Source organism: Pseudophryne corroboree, chromosome 7 (genome assembly GCF_028390025.1).
Source record: "Pseudophryne corroboree isolate aPseCor3 chromosome 7, aPseCor3.hap2, whole genome shotgun sequence".
Lineage (NCBI taxonomy): Eukaryota > Metazoa > Chordata > Amphibia > Anura > Myobatrachidae > Pseudophryne > Pseudophryne corroboree.
Window position 1 is genome coordinate 336616413 of NC_086450.1, and position 14641 is coordinate 336631053.

General features: G+C 44.8%; 1 protein-coding gene across 2 annotated transcripts in view; it reads left to right on the forward strand.

The window, feature by feature from the left end:
• The window catches only part of LOC134945223 (multidrug resistance-associated protein 1-like), a 337654-nt gene that overhangs the window by 40313 nt on the left and 282700 nt on the right, over positions 1–14641 (forward strand). For both annotated transcript variants that reach the window (XM_063934380.1, XM_063934379.1), the window contains exons 2-3: positions 161–473; positions 7367–7543. In XM_063934380.1, the coding sequence (XP_063790450.1) occupies positions 432–473; positions 7367–7543 (219 nt within the window). In that variant the 5' untranslated portion in view covers positions 161–431. The remainder of the gene's footprint in view (positions 1–160; positions 474–7366; positions 7544–14641) is intronic.

Here is a 14641-nt window from a genome sequence, read left to right on the forward strand (position 1 = left end):
AGAGGTTACTTTAGAGCGCTTTCAATATGTCTGTCTGATTGGCCAATGCCTCTCAATGTATACTTAACGCTTTAATAAGAAATAAGTATTTTCCATTTGTGTGGTTGTTTTTTTTTAGATCCGTAGTCACTTCACAATGAAAAGCTGTTTTCTTTTACAGGGTGTAATTGGAAAAGCTGGACTGGTTAATAGAATGAAAAGGAAACTTCAGAAATGGATTTGAACAATGAGAGGAAGATCTTGGAATGTTGGTGAATTCTTAAGTAGAATCAACGCTATAGACAATATAGCAGAAGACCAGAGGCCGTCCTTGGATATCTTGGTCCAAAGCATGTTATTTTATACAACAGTCTATATTTACAAAGCTAACTAGAACTCTCTGTCTGCTTATATTCATATATTGCTTAGATCTCACCATATCTACTGCCAGGATGAAGTGGATCTGTAAACTTGATGAGTCTGAGAAATTCTGGGTGAGTATAAACTTCCTGCAGCAATTCTTGATACAAGTAGATGTTATTAGTTTATTAGGGGTGCCAGACAGATGCTTTAAACACTTGCACTTTTTCATCTAGAAAACCAATAATATTCAAACTATATACATTGAGGTTCTGCATGTGACTGAATTTAATGGTAGTCTTTCCATAGACTACTGTATATCTAGGGCTTCAGGATGTACCAATTTTATCAGGAGTCTTTTTCTTTTCCAACTAGTCAGTCATTAAATCACAATATGATATAATTTAGATTTACCCAAATGATCTAGATTTAATAATAGGTTCATAAAACCTTTTTTTATTTTTTATTTAATTTTTTTACCTCTGAAAGCTAAAAAGAATGAGCATATCAGCTTTCCATTTCAGATTTATTGACGGCTTACGCATATTCAGATTCATACTGTGTCCAAAAGTAGGCAGCAATTGCAGAACTGTGGTTAGCCAGGCATCATAGGAATATTAGCTGGAGGGCCTGGTGATACTGCTCTAGCACCCCTCACAGGGGGTCATGTTGGGGGCACAGCATTGGACTGATCGGGAGTGTTTATATCCAAATTGGCTGTACCTAGCTGTAATTCTGCTGCTGGATAATTCATCCACCCGCCACACTAACAGTCAGGTAGTGGTTGACATGTACTGTAACAATAAGTATCCCGAAAGGGGCTAGTAGGCAGCTAAATGGTTAATGTTTTTGAAGTAAGTACATAGTGAGTTTGTATCTCTGAGACGGTGTTTAGTCAACTTGAATGTACTGTAAAGACTACAAAGCGCTTTCAGGGATCATCCACATGCCTCAACATCAGGAGAGTGTTTGTCAGCACTGTAGTGCATTTACTGGTATGGGGCTTAGGGCCAAGTGTATTAAGCCTTAAAAAGTGATAAGGTGGAGATGAACGAGAAATAAAGTACCAGCCAACCAGCTCCTAACTGTCATTATTCAAACACAGCCTGTGACATGGCAGTTAGGAAGCTGATTGGCTGGTACTTTATCACTCTTTATCCATCTCCACTTTATCACTTTTTTAAGGCTTAATACATTTGGCCCTTAGTCTAGAATAGATGCAGAAATGATAACTCTCTAGGCACTCTGCTTCATGACAGTATTTCATCCCTTGTAGTAGTCTAATACAACTTTTACATCACTGCAAAAACCCGGGTTAACCTGAGCCGCAACTTGGTGTAAAAAGGGTTAACCGGGGACAGCAACCCGGGAATCCAACCTGGCTAGCTACGCGGGTTGGTCTGAGAAAGACCTGGGCTACAGGGCAGTGTAAATGGTAACCCGGGTTGTCTGACAAGCAATATCCCGGGTCCAGCCTTCTGTGTAAATGAGGGTTGACACTACTCAATACCCGTGTTCAGTGTCCTGGGATTTAGGTGTAAAAGGGTTATGATATAGATACATATTATGGACTGATAGCATTCAGATATTTTATTTTGTAGGACTGTATCCAATTCTCAAAATGGTGCTGGCTAGTCATCTTGCAAGTTTGCCATCCATTGTCTTCCCTTTGTAGTAATCTGGTTATTTATTTTCCAGTGCTGTCCCTTGCATTTTACAGGGGTGTAATAATACTCTCACATCTTGGGGTATGCGGCATGATCTAGTGTCAAGGTGTATATATTTCCTTATTGGGTTACTGAGATAGCAATGGGGTGTGGCCAGGCCCAACATATAACTGAGAGCAGTCATAAGGTTGCTTATATCCTTCACAGAACGATGACATTTATCCACCCCATAGTAATATTTTATAAGGACTCCTATGGGCCATAGAGGTGTTTTCATCACCATCCAAGGTTGGGAAATCGCATATACAGTACACATGGGCCCTGACGGGGTTTTTGTTGTTGTTGTACTTATGAAATATAAATATTGAATGGACATGGTAAATAAAATACCATATATTTTGGGCCAAATTGGAATATAGCTTTACTTGCTCACATATTGCCAATGTGCCCACATCCCCTAACCCAATGTGCCCGTATAGCTTCACAAGTCACCAGCTAGCCTGTATAGCCTCACATAGCCAATATGCTCCATATAAGCTATTACTGTAGGCCAATGTAGCCTCACAAGTTACCAGCTAGGCCGTATAGGCTCACAAGTCAGCAAATTGTCAGTATGCTCCATATAAGCCAGTACTGTAGGCCACTATATTCTCACAAGTCACCACAACCCATATAGTCTCACAAAGCCAATATGCGCCAACAGTTTTTTGCTCCGTTTTTGCCATTCCTTTTCGACTTTTTTTTTGGGTTGAACCGGCGTGGGCGAAAACGGACCATAAAACTGTCAAATGCCTGCAAATTCGACAGAACACGTGGATCAGCGGCGAATTCGCTGATCCAAGAAGTTTTCGACCGAATGGATATTTCGACAAGTCGAAAAATCAGAAAGGAGCTTTGAATAGGTTGAATGTTAATTCGACCTACAAGCGGGCAAAAATTGCTTCACTTTTTCCACATTTTGTTATGTTACAGCCTTATTCCAAAATGAAATAAATTATTTTTTTCCCTCAAAATTATACACACAATACTCCATAATGATGTGAAAAAAGTTTATTTTACATTTTTGGAAATTTCTTAAAAATAAAAAACTCTGAAATCACATGTACATAAGTATTCACAGCCTTTGCCATGAAGCTCAAAATTTAGCTCAGGTGCTTCCTGTTTCCACTGATCATCATTGAGATGTTCCTACAGCTTAATTGGTCTACCAATGTGGTAAATTCAGTTGATTGGATATGATTTGGAAAGACATACCTGACTATATAAAGTCCCACACTTGACAGTGCATGTCTGAGCACAAACCAAGCATGAAGTCAAAGCAATTGTCTGTAGACCTCCGAGACAGGATTGTCACACATCTGGGGAAGTGTACAGAAAAATATCAGCTGCTTTGAAGGTCCCAATGAGCACAGTGTCCTCCATCGTCCGTAAATGGAAGAAATTCGAAACCACCAGGAGTCTTCCTAGAGCTGGCCGGCTGTCTAAACTGAGCGATCGGGGGAGAAGGGCCCTAGTCAGGGAGGTGACCAAGAACCCGGTGGTCACTCTGTCAGAGCTGCAGAATTCCTCTGTGAAGAGAGGATAACCTTCCAGAAGCACAACCATCTCTGCAGCAATCCAGCAATCAGGCCTGTATTGTAGGGTGACCAGAAGGAAGCCATTCCTTAGCAAAAAGCACATGGCAGCCCGCCTGGGTTTGCCAAAATGCACCTGAAGTGCTCAAAATTCTGTGGTCTGATGAGATTGAACTCTTTGGCGTGAATGCCAGGCGTCATGTTTGGAGGAAACCAGGCACCGCTCATCACCAGGCCAATACCATCCCTACAGTGAAGCATGGTGGTGGCAGCATCGTGCTGTGGGGATGTTTTTCAGCGGCAGGAACTGGGAGATTAGTCAGGATAGAGGGAAAGATGAATGAAGCAATGTACAGAGACATCCTGGATGAAAACCTGCTCTGGGGCGATGGTTTATCTTTCAGCAGGACAACTAAGCCATTACTTCAGCAGGCACATTATAATATGAATACATTATCACAGAACACAGGTTGAACCCAATGGGCAGTTTGCCTCTTTTCAACCTCACTGACTATGTAACAACGACCCTAAGCACACAGCCAAGATATCAAAGGAGTGACTTCAGGACAACTCTGTGAATGTCTTTGAGTGGCCCAGCCAGAGTCCAGACTTGAATCCAATTGAACATCATTGGAGAGATTTGAAAATGACTGTTCACCGACGCTTCCCATCCAGCCTGATGGAGCTTTAGAGGTGCTGCAAAGAGGAATGGGCGAAATTGCCCAAAGATACAGTAGGTGTGCCAAGCTTTTGGCATCATATTCAAAAAGACTTGAGGCAAGTAAAGTCAGACAGATAGGTATACCATACACAAGTGAGTTACATGTGCGTCTAGTCAGTCAATGTTCAGGAGTTCAGCAGGCGGACCACTTGGGGAAAGAAACTTTTGAGGCTTCTGGTGGTCCCTTGGGGACGACCCTGTAACGCCTGCCTGAAGGAAGCAAGTTAAACATGCTGTGGCCGGGGTGTAGCTGGTCCTTTACTATCTTCGTTGCCCGCTTTTTAGTTCTGGACAGGTACTGGTCCTGGACTGAGGGAAGGTCGGCCCTCATGATCTTCTCTGCGGTTCTGACCACCTTTTGGAGCCTGCATCTGTCCCTCGCACAGGCGGAGATGTACCATACCAGTATCGGGGAGCACAGTACCGAAGAGGAGCAGAAGTTTCTGTCGGATGTTGAACTTCCTTAGTTGCCTGAGCAAGAACAACCTCTGCTGCACTTTCCCGACAGTGGGATCAGCGTTGGACCCCCATTTAAAGTCCTGGGAGATTGTGGTCTCAGGGAACTTGAAGGATTCCACTAGCGATACCACACTGTCAGCAATCATTAGCGGAGGTGCTCTAGCTGACTTCTTCCTGAAGTCCACTATCATCTTGAGAGTTTTGAGGGGGTTGAGCTCAAGTTTGTGGTGGCTGCACCACTGGGCCAACCGGTCTACTTCCTGTCTATAGGCCGATTCTTCCCCGTCCTTGATGAGGCCGATGACAGTGGTGTCGTCGGCGAATTTGATCTTTACTGATTTACTCTGAGATGCAGTCATTTGTGTACAGGGAGAAGAGCAGGGGTGAGAGGACACAGTCCGGAGGGGCCCCTGTACTAATGGGCCACGCTTGAGAGGTGAATTCCCCTGCTTTCACCACCTGTGTCCTATCTGTCAGGAAGTCTACTATCCAGGAACAGGTAACTTCAGGGACCCCTAGCCGAAGTAATTTGGGATGGAGGATTCTGGGGATGATTGTATTGAAGGCCAAGCTGAAATCGACAAACAGGACCCTCGTGTAGGTACTGGGAATGTCTAGGTGCTGTAGAATGTAGTGCAACCAGGTAGCTATGTTCTATCTTTGTGCACAGACTTCTTTGCCCAGACATCTTTCCTCTTATCTGCAGTTTGGAAGGGCAGTGTTGCAGATAGAGGATGGGGTGAAAAGTTTTAGCACAGAAGGTGAGGTCTTTCTGGAAAACAGTAAGAACATCCGTGGAGATTCAGAGGTGCCCTGTTTAACAGCTATTTTAGTGGAACAGCTTTATAACTGTACTCGGTAAAGCTGAAGCTGTAATAGATTGCGTTAGTGTGTCTTAATCATGACAGTATTTATTTTATTATTTATGTGTGTGGATAACATTCAGCATAGACTACATTTGTTGGTGCTGCAGCTAATTATTGTTCTTTGGCTTTTCTATATCATTGCTTATCTCCCCACTCTAAGGGGTCTATTTACGAACAGTAAAAACAGTGGAGAAACAGACCAGTGGAGAAGTTGCCCATGGTAACCAATAAGCATGTCCCTTACATTTTATAGAATGTACTTGGTAAAGGCTTTCTTCAAAGCTGATTGGTTGCCACGGGCAACTTCTCCATTGGTCCTTTTCTCCACTCTTTTCCCAGCTTCATGAATAGACCCCTAAGTGGGCTTCTTGCTTTTACTCAAAATGTTGTTTTCTTCTATCCCTTAATTAGTGATGGTGTGGTTAGGGCTGCTAAGAGGCATCATATGGCACTCTGCTGTGCTCCCCACCATCTCTGCGCCCTGGCCGTGGTCTATAGCCCACTCTACATAACGGAGTGCAGAAAGACATGGTAAAGGGGGAAAAGCCTTGAAAAGTGATAAAGTGGAGAGTGAGAAAGTACCAGTCAATCAGCTCCTAACTGCCATGTCACAGGCTGTGTTTGAAAAATGACAGGAGCTGATTGGCTGGTAGTTTATCACTCTACTTTATTTTTCTGAGGCTTAGTACATCTGGCCCCCTGTGAGACCAATGCTGGCCCCATGTTATAATATTAGGAGATGTACTCGCCCAAAAATGGCTTCTTTGTCTGATAATGATCTTATTGAAATAAATAGGATCATTATTGGACAAGTACAGTATGTAATTGCAATGGAAAGATGATTGCTAAGTTCTGTATGTGTAGTATTCTGACTACACTAATGCTGGGTACACACTGAACGATATATATTGGCCGTTCTATCGAAGCAACAGATATATCGCTGGCCCTTCGGCCACAGCGTGTACCAACGATATGTCTGTGAACGCCATCGTTCACAAACACATTGCGTCGGCTGTGCTGCACACATGATGACCAATATATCTACAGATATATTGGTGCATCTTTGTGTGTGTGTAGACCGCCCATACACATGTTGCAGAGGTCGCCAGTGATTGACGGTTGAATTGGACGAGCGCATGTGAATGCCCACCCAGCTTGTGACGTCCTTCACGACTGATCTGGCAGTGTGTACGCACAACACACTGCCCAATCCAGCTGTAGATGTATCTGCAGATCCATTGATCTGCAGATATATCTTCCAGTGTGTACCCAGCAATATTGCTGGTATACACCAGCAGATCAGCAAAAGATATATTGGTCGATCAATTGATTGGCCAATATATCTGCCAGTGTATGTCTGGATCTTATTACATTCGTCTACTTCTGGAACCTTGACTCTCAGCTGGTAAGCCTTGAGGCAGGATAGTAACTGGTGCGGCCAGCTTTATCTGCTGGGTGAACTCCTGGAGAAATAATGTGGACCTGCAGACACAGATTTGAAATCCATGAACTAGAAAAGAAACGTATGCAGCTTTTTGAATGAAATTAGCATCCAAGAATAAGTGATTATAAATGATTTTTATGGATCAAGCACAACTTGAGTCATATAAGTGTCCCAATTATGTTATATAGGCCCATACTGTACATCCTGCTTCTTATCACTGCTGCTGTGTGCTTTCTTGTCGTACATTTACCTCTCAGCTTATTTTACATTTAAGGATGTGTTTATTTTTTTTGCAGGATGTAAACCAGACCTGGCACACCGATAACCCTGACTTTTCCTGGTGCTTTCATAACACCATTCTTTACTGGATACCCTGCTTTTACCTATTTGTCTGTACACCATTTTACATACTGTATATCATACATTATGGCAGAGACTATATCAGGATGTCATTGCTCAGTAAAGCAAAAACAGTAAGTATTCTGCAGTGAATTCCTGCTAGGTGTAATTTTATTTATTTGTTTCTTTATCTGAAGGAGAACACTGTACTATAGCATTTACAGAAATGTCCTATTGCCAGTCATACAATGTGTATAATTTAGTAGAAACAGTATACCTAAAGCCGCTTTGTGACCCTGGGATTTGCTGGGTCTAACTGCTGGCAATTTCCATGGTTGTTTCCTTTCACACATGCAGAAATCCCAGTTTGATGCACGTTCACATGCAAAAACCCGGCTGTAGCTGCATGCGTGAAAGGGGTATTACACTACTATGCTCGTAATAAAGTTATTAAATGTATTTTGAAGGCCAGTGAGAAAATCTGCTATCACTATAATATGTCCTTTTCTGGGACAATGCACTGCATGGCCCAGCTTGTCTGACTGGTTTCTGTGTCTTGAGGCTTACTAAGTACTTATGCAATTACATGACCTTTGTATAAATGTGCACATATTAATTAGGTAACGAAGAAGGGTATTTTTCCAAACTACGTTTTCTAAATATTATAATTGCACACTTATTTTTTCTGAACCCTCCCATAATCTTTCTTGCATACTGTGTCCCAAAACTGTTTTTCAGAATGTATTGGCTCTTCCATACTTCTACATATACCACAAAGTGAGAGTGAGCATATCTGTGTACACATCATGCTGTTATTACATCCCAGCCATGCGCTTTGTGCCCGTATTAGAAACAGGAATAACACTTGCCATTTTATCCTGGCCACTTGCCCTCTCTAGTCTCACCTAGGATGGGCTCCTTTCTTCTATGTAGGACATTTCATTGAAGTCGTGCAGCCCAGGCGGAGAGGAGCCAGGAGTAGGCAATTTGTGACAAAGGACATAGAACTGAGATTAGTGGTCCTTAAATTGCACTTAGCATGATAGGTACCTGCAATCGGGCTCAGTCACATTACCGGTAGCATGCAATTAATAATGACCTAGGTGAAACTACTTAAACAATTATTCTGTTCCATGAAAATAATTGAGTGAAGTGATCTCTAGGTCGTTGCTTCTCAGTTTTGTTTACAAAATAATGTTTTGCTCATAACTTTGATAATGCTACCAGCCATTGGGTGTTGGCCTTGCTAGATAAATATAGTCACAAAAACAGTGGTTTATTGATTGAGTTAAGGTCAGTAGTATATCGCACATACATACTGTACGTTAATATATATATATATATATATATATATATATATATAAATAATATATAGTATAAAGTGTGTATTGCCTGACTGCGGACGATAAGCTTCAAGCTGTACTGTATGGTTTTTGTTTTTTTTCCACCGGTCCATAAAGAAGTTCAAAACATACATTTACTAGTTTCGAGGGCAAAGCATATTCCCACTATGGAAACTTTATGATACTACTTTTAACCAATAAAAGAAATAACTGATGCTTGTTACTATCTTTTTTACTGTATGTTTTAAAGCAATTTGAGGGTAATAACTGGCTAGCAAGGTTGTTCCTAGAAGTATCAGGCTGGCCATTTGAGTTCTCTGCTTGCTGATGCTCTCTAGAAAGCTAAATAAGACCTGTTTCCATGTGCAGAGTTACCAGCAGTTACAGGTGTCCCATGGGAGCGTTCTAACGGTATAGCCAGGGGAATATAGACGTGGCAGGCAACTATAATGTCATGTTGTCTTTCCAGCAGCACTATTCAGTGTCTGAATAATTTATGCAGAGAAATGTAGCAGCGAAATTGCAGTTTACCACAGCCTCATTGTCACTACACCTAGCTTTACAACTTCCTGGGTTTTGTCTTAAGTGGACATTAGGGCATCCCGGCATTAGAGTATGGAGAAATGTAATGGAACTCGCACAGCTCTGGATTTGCTTTATTTGCATGTTTTATATTGTTTTTCTGAGTCTGCCCATACTCGCCCAACAGTGGTAACTGTGGTTCCAACGGTATTCGGTCTCTAGGTCGACCACAATAGGTCGACATGGTTTCTAGTTCGACATATTCTAGGCCGATATGACAAAAGGTCGACATGGGTTTTTCACTTTTTTAATTTTTGGAACTTTTTCATACTTTACGATCCATGTGTACTATAATTGGGAACGGTAACCTGTGCCGAGCGCAGCGTAGCGAGTCACCTTGCCCGAAGCATGGCGAACGAACACGGTGCACTAATTGGGGTTCTGTATGGAGAAAACGACACCAAAAAAAGTGAAAACGCGCATGTCGACCTTTTTGTCATGCTGACCTAGCACATGTCGACCTAGAAACCATACCTACTTACTGTCGACCAATAGAGGTCGACCTAGACAATGTCGACCTTGCATACCACTCCCGGTTCCAACCCCCAGTGCTTGTGTAAAAAAACTACATGGGTGCTGACTAAGGGAACATAAATGCACTCATTCCAAGGTTCTTTCCCAGCTCTCTAAGCCAAAAGCTGAACTGCAATCTTTCCAAGGCCAGATGGTTGAATGGTCTCTGCGTTGGGCTACTCAAAAGTTCTGTGACAAAAGCAATCCAGCTCACACTTTATTGGCTAAAAAGGCTACCCAGGCCATCTACTCAATTAAAGATGCCATCTGGTTGTCCGACGTATGACCCTAAACTTATCAATAAGATCTTCTCAGACTGAGCATTACATAATCTTGATACTCCTACTGACCTCTCTGCTTTTGCAAAGACCCAACTATATCTTAATTCCTGTGCTTTACCTCCAATTAATGGGTCCACTCATAGGCTCCTGAACACCGACATTTCGTCCAAGGAACTTGAGCCTGCTCTTAAATCCCAGAAACCATCTAAAACATTCGACCCACAACTAATTTCACACATGGTTCATGTGTTTTATGAGATTATGCATGGAACCCCTTACTATTCTGATTCCACAGTTTCCGCATCATAGTTATCCCTAAACTCGGGAAAGATTCATTCCTTTGTACCAACTAAAGGCCCATTTCTTTCTTAAATGCAGACCTCAAATTATTTGCCGAAGTGCTGGCTACTAGATAATAGGCTGTTTTAGCTTCTTGGATTGACCCTGATCAATTGGGTTTCATACAGGGCCATCAGCTTTGGACAACACGAGACGTGGCCACTTTATTTAGGCCATCATAGCCCTTTACTCTCATCCCTCTTCTATGGTTTTGACAAATGGTATCTGACCCCCCCCCCCCATCCATCTACAGGTGCTTCTGTGTTCCTATATCTTTGGAGACCCTCCGCCATTGAGTATCTTGCGGTCTATATTACAAAACCCATTCCTCCTTTTTATCAAGCTAGTTTCCCCTTCTGCTTAAAACTCTCTAACATGGGATTTTGGTGGTTGGGATCTCATATATGTCTCCTTGATTAGTAGGGTAAACATTATTAAAATGATTTTCCTTCGCCGTTCATTATATCTTTTCCAGACTCTCCCAGTTTCAGTGCCTCTCACTTCCTTACAAAAATCATGTAATCGTTTTTTAAGGGCGGTCATAAACACATTAGGCTTTCGATTATCAGCAACGGTACAGTCTCAGGGGAGCTTAGGGCTTCCTGTCTTGCAATTCTACTACGTTGCTTATAACCGTAATCATATCATATCATATCATGGCACTCTGCCCGGGATTTCATAAATGGGTGGACATTGAGCACTCTCTTTTTTAAGCTGGCACATTGGTTTGGCTACCTGGGGAATGTAGACCAGCCTCGGAATACTCTGTTGCTGCTATTAACTTCACTCTCCAGTTATGGGATGAATCATGCACCACCGACGATCTCTCCCCTAACCCATCTCCACTGACTACATTATGAGATCACTCTCTGTTCCCCCCAAGTTGTGACAGCAAAATGGCAGCACCATAGTGTGACCGTGGTATAGATAGGTTTATCCATGTCATATTTGCTCCTTCTTTATTTGGGGACGCTTTGGTCTTCCTTCCTCGTGTCAGTGCCTTCAAATCCTTCATTACCTCCGCTCTCCGTTAACCACTTGCCTGGCATGGCCGCATCAGATGCGACCACACCAGGCTGGGCTTTCCCTGACATGGTCGTATCTGATGCGACCAGTCATTAACGCCTACTGGGCGGCTGTGAGAAGATAATACTCCCACAGCCGCCAATCTCATAGAGTTGTCCTGGTCCCCCTACACTCTCGGTTCCTCCCACAGTGTGTACTGATCACACCAAAGCAGTCGGACTGTCCGAGGCAACGCCTTTCCCATCCTCACCTAGCGGCTGCAGAGATCCGCAGCTACCGGGAACATCCAGCGCTGTCTGCTCCCAGTGTGAACGCATGCCCGGCGGCTGCAGAGAGCCGCAGCTGCCGGGGCCATGCATCCCTACATGCCCCCACTGTGAGCGCACACCTGGCGGCTGCAGAGAGCCGCAGCTGCTGTGGTCATCCATCTCTGTACACCCCCACTGTGAGCGGGCAGAAGCACAGTGGGGGCGGACAACGATGGATGCCCCGCGGGACATGTGCTCACAGTGGGGGCATGTAGGGATGGATGGTCTCAGTGACATGACATGAGGTCGTGGGATATGGGAGGCTTCCAAAATACCTTTCACTAGCTGGGGAGGAGGGGGTTATATAATAAAAATAAACAATATTTCTCTTACGTCCTAGAGGATGCTGGGGTCCACATTAGTACCATGGGGTATAGACGGATCCACCAGAAGCCATTGGCAGTTAAGAGTGTAGGCTGGCTCCTCCCTCTATGCCCCTCCTACCAGACTCAGTTTAGAAAATGTGCCCGGAGGAGCCGGTCACAGCTAGGGGAGCTCTCCTGAGCTTTCCTAATGAAGTTTAGTTTAGAGTTTTTTTTATTTTACAGGGAGGCTGCTGGCAACAGCCTCCCTGCAGCGTGGGACTAAGGGGGGGAGCAGTGTCCGCACTGCGGGGTCTGAGCCACTGACTCCGCTGACTGGACACTGAGCTCCAGAGGGGCTGATCGGTCTCCGCCGCAGGTGAACCGCTCACCCCAGCAACATGCCGCCGACCCCTTACAGAGCTGAAGCAGTAGTGAGTTAGTCACCACCCCCCCAGCAAGCAGGGGGCCGGTGTGAAGATGGCGGCAACAGGGGATGGAGCGTGGTATTAACCGAGCTCCCGGACGGTACCAGAGGCACACTGTGCGGCGCTGTGAGGGGTGCCCTGGGCCAGCACTTACCTTTCACACCGGTCAGCAAGCCTGTCGGTCCCCAGGGATCCCAGCCAGCACAACTCCTCAGACCAGTTTCAAATGCAGAAGAGCGGGAAGACAGGGCCATGAAGGGGGCGGAGCTTCTCCTTGGAGCGGTCCCTGCAGCGATCCAGCGCCATTTTCCGGCATGCTGATAGCTGAAGGAAGATCCTGGTCCCTCCACAGCAGCTCCAGATTACTGTATTACGGTACCAGAGGGTTGTAGAGGGGAGGGGAGGCTGATTGTTTGACTGTGTGTCCTATTAAGGAGCACAAGTCAGCGCTGATAAGGGGTTTCTCCTTGTGTAAAGCGCTGGTGTGGGTTGGCTCCAATCTCTGTCTCTCTCTTGCCATTCTTGGGGGTGGGAAACTCTGTCTTACCCCATCCTGTGTGTATGTGGTGTGTTTGGTGGTCACCAGCAGCAATGTCCAGAGATAGTGTCATATGCTGCAGTGGATTTATCCTCACAGGATGATCCCATTCCATGTAATCAGGTTAGCACTGGTTTAGCACAGATTCCAGCAAGGGAACCAGAGTGGTTTTCCTCTATCAAGACTTGGATTTCTCAGATTTCTGACAGGGTTGCCAGTAATGAGTCTGCAACCCAGGTATTGCAGTCCTCTATGGCTGTATGACCCTTGTCTGGTTCCTCGGGTCACTATATTCCCCCACAAACGTGCGCTTGTGCAGGTTACACAAGACGACACGGATACCGATTCTGACAATACAGATGGTAATGGGGATGTATTGCAGGGGTCCGCATCTCTCGCAAGGGGGGTGCAGTTGTTGATAGAGGCTATCAGGGATGTGTTAAATGTTAATGATACCACACCTGAGCAGGTGGAGGAGGCTTTCTTCACTGAAAATAAGAAAGCCTTGCTAACCTTCCCTCCGTCAAAAGAGCTGAATGCTATATTTGAAAAGGCATGAGTGAATCCTGAAAAGAAGTTTCAGATTCCTAAGAGGATTCTGGTAGCTTTTCCTTTCCCTGAGGAGGATAGGAAAAAGTGGGAAAATCCGCCAATTGTTGACGCGTCTGTATCCAGACTCTCAAAAAAGGTGGTTTTACCGGTACCTGGATCTACCGCCTTGAAGGAGCCGGCAGATAGGAAATTGATAATACTCTGAAATCAGTGTACACTGCTTCAGGGGCCATATTGCATCCCACTATTGCTAGTGCATGGATTGCAAAGGCAATAGTGAAGTGGTCGGCTGCCTTGCTGGAGGATTTGGATACGATGGATAGGGATGACGTTGCATTGTATTTACGCAACATTCATGATTCTGCAGGTTTCATGGTAGAATCCATGAAGGATCTGGGTTCCATGGCTGCGGGAATTTCTTCCATGTTTGTTTCAGCTCGTCGGGGTCTGTGGCTCCGCCAGTGGTCAGCCGACGCGGAATCCAGAAGTGTGGAGTCGCTACCCTATACTGGCCAGGCTCTCTTTGGGGAAGCCCTAGACGCGTGGATTTCTACCGCTACAGTGGGTAAGTCTCCGTTTCTTACCTCAGCAGCACCTGCTCCGAAGAGATCCTTCTCCTCAGCTACGCAGCAGTCCTTTTGGCCCAACAAGACCAGAAAGGCCAAGTCATCCAATACCTTCTTCAGGGGAGGTAAGGTTAAGTCCAGAAACCTGCCGCTGCAGGTTCCCAAGAACAAAAGCCAGCTTCAGATACCCCTAAATCCTCCGCATGACGGTGGACGGGAGGGCCCAGAGGTGGGGCCTGTGGGAGCGGGACTCAGACAGTTCAGTCATATCTGGGTCTCGTCCGGCCTGGATCCCTGGGTGGTAGATATTGTCTCTCAGGGATACAGGCTGGAATTTCAAAGTCTCCCTCCTCATCGTTTTTTCAAGTCGGGCTTGCCAACTCTGTTGCAGGACAGCACAGTACTACAGGACGCTGTCCAAAAGCTGGTGGAGGCACAAGTCATTGTGCCGGTA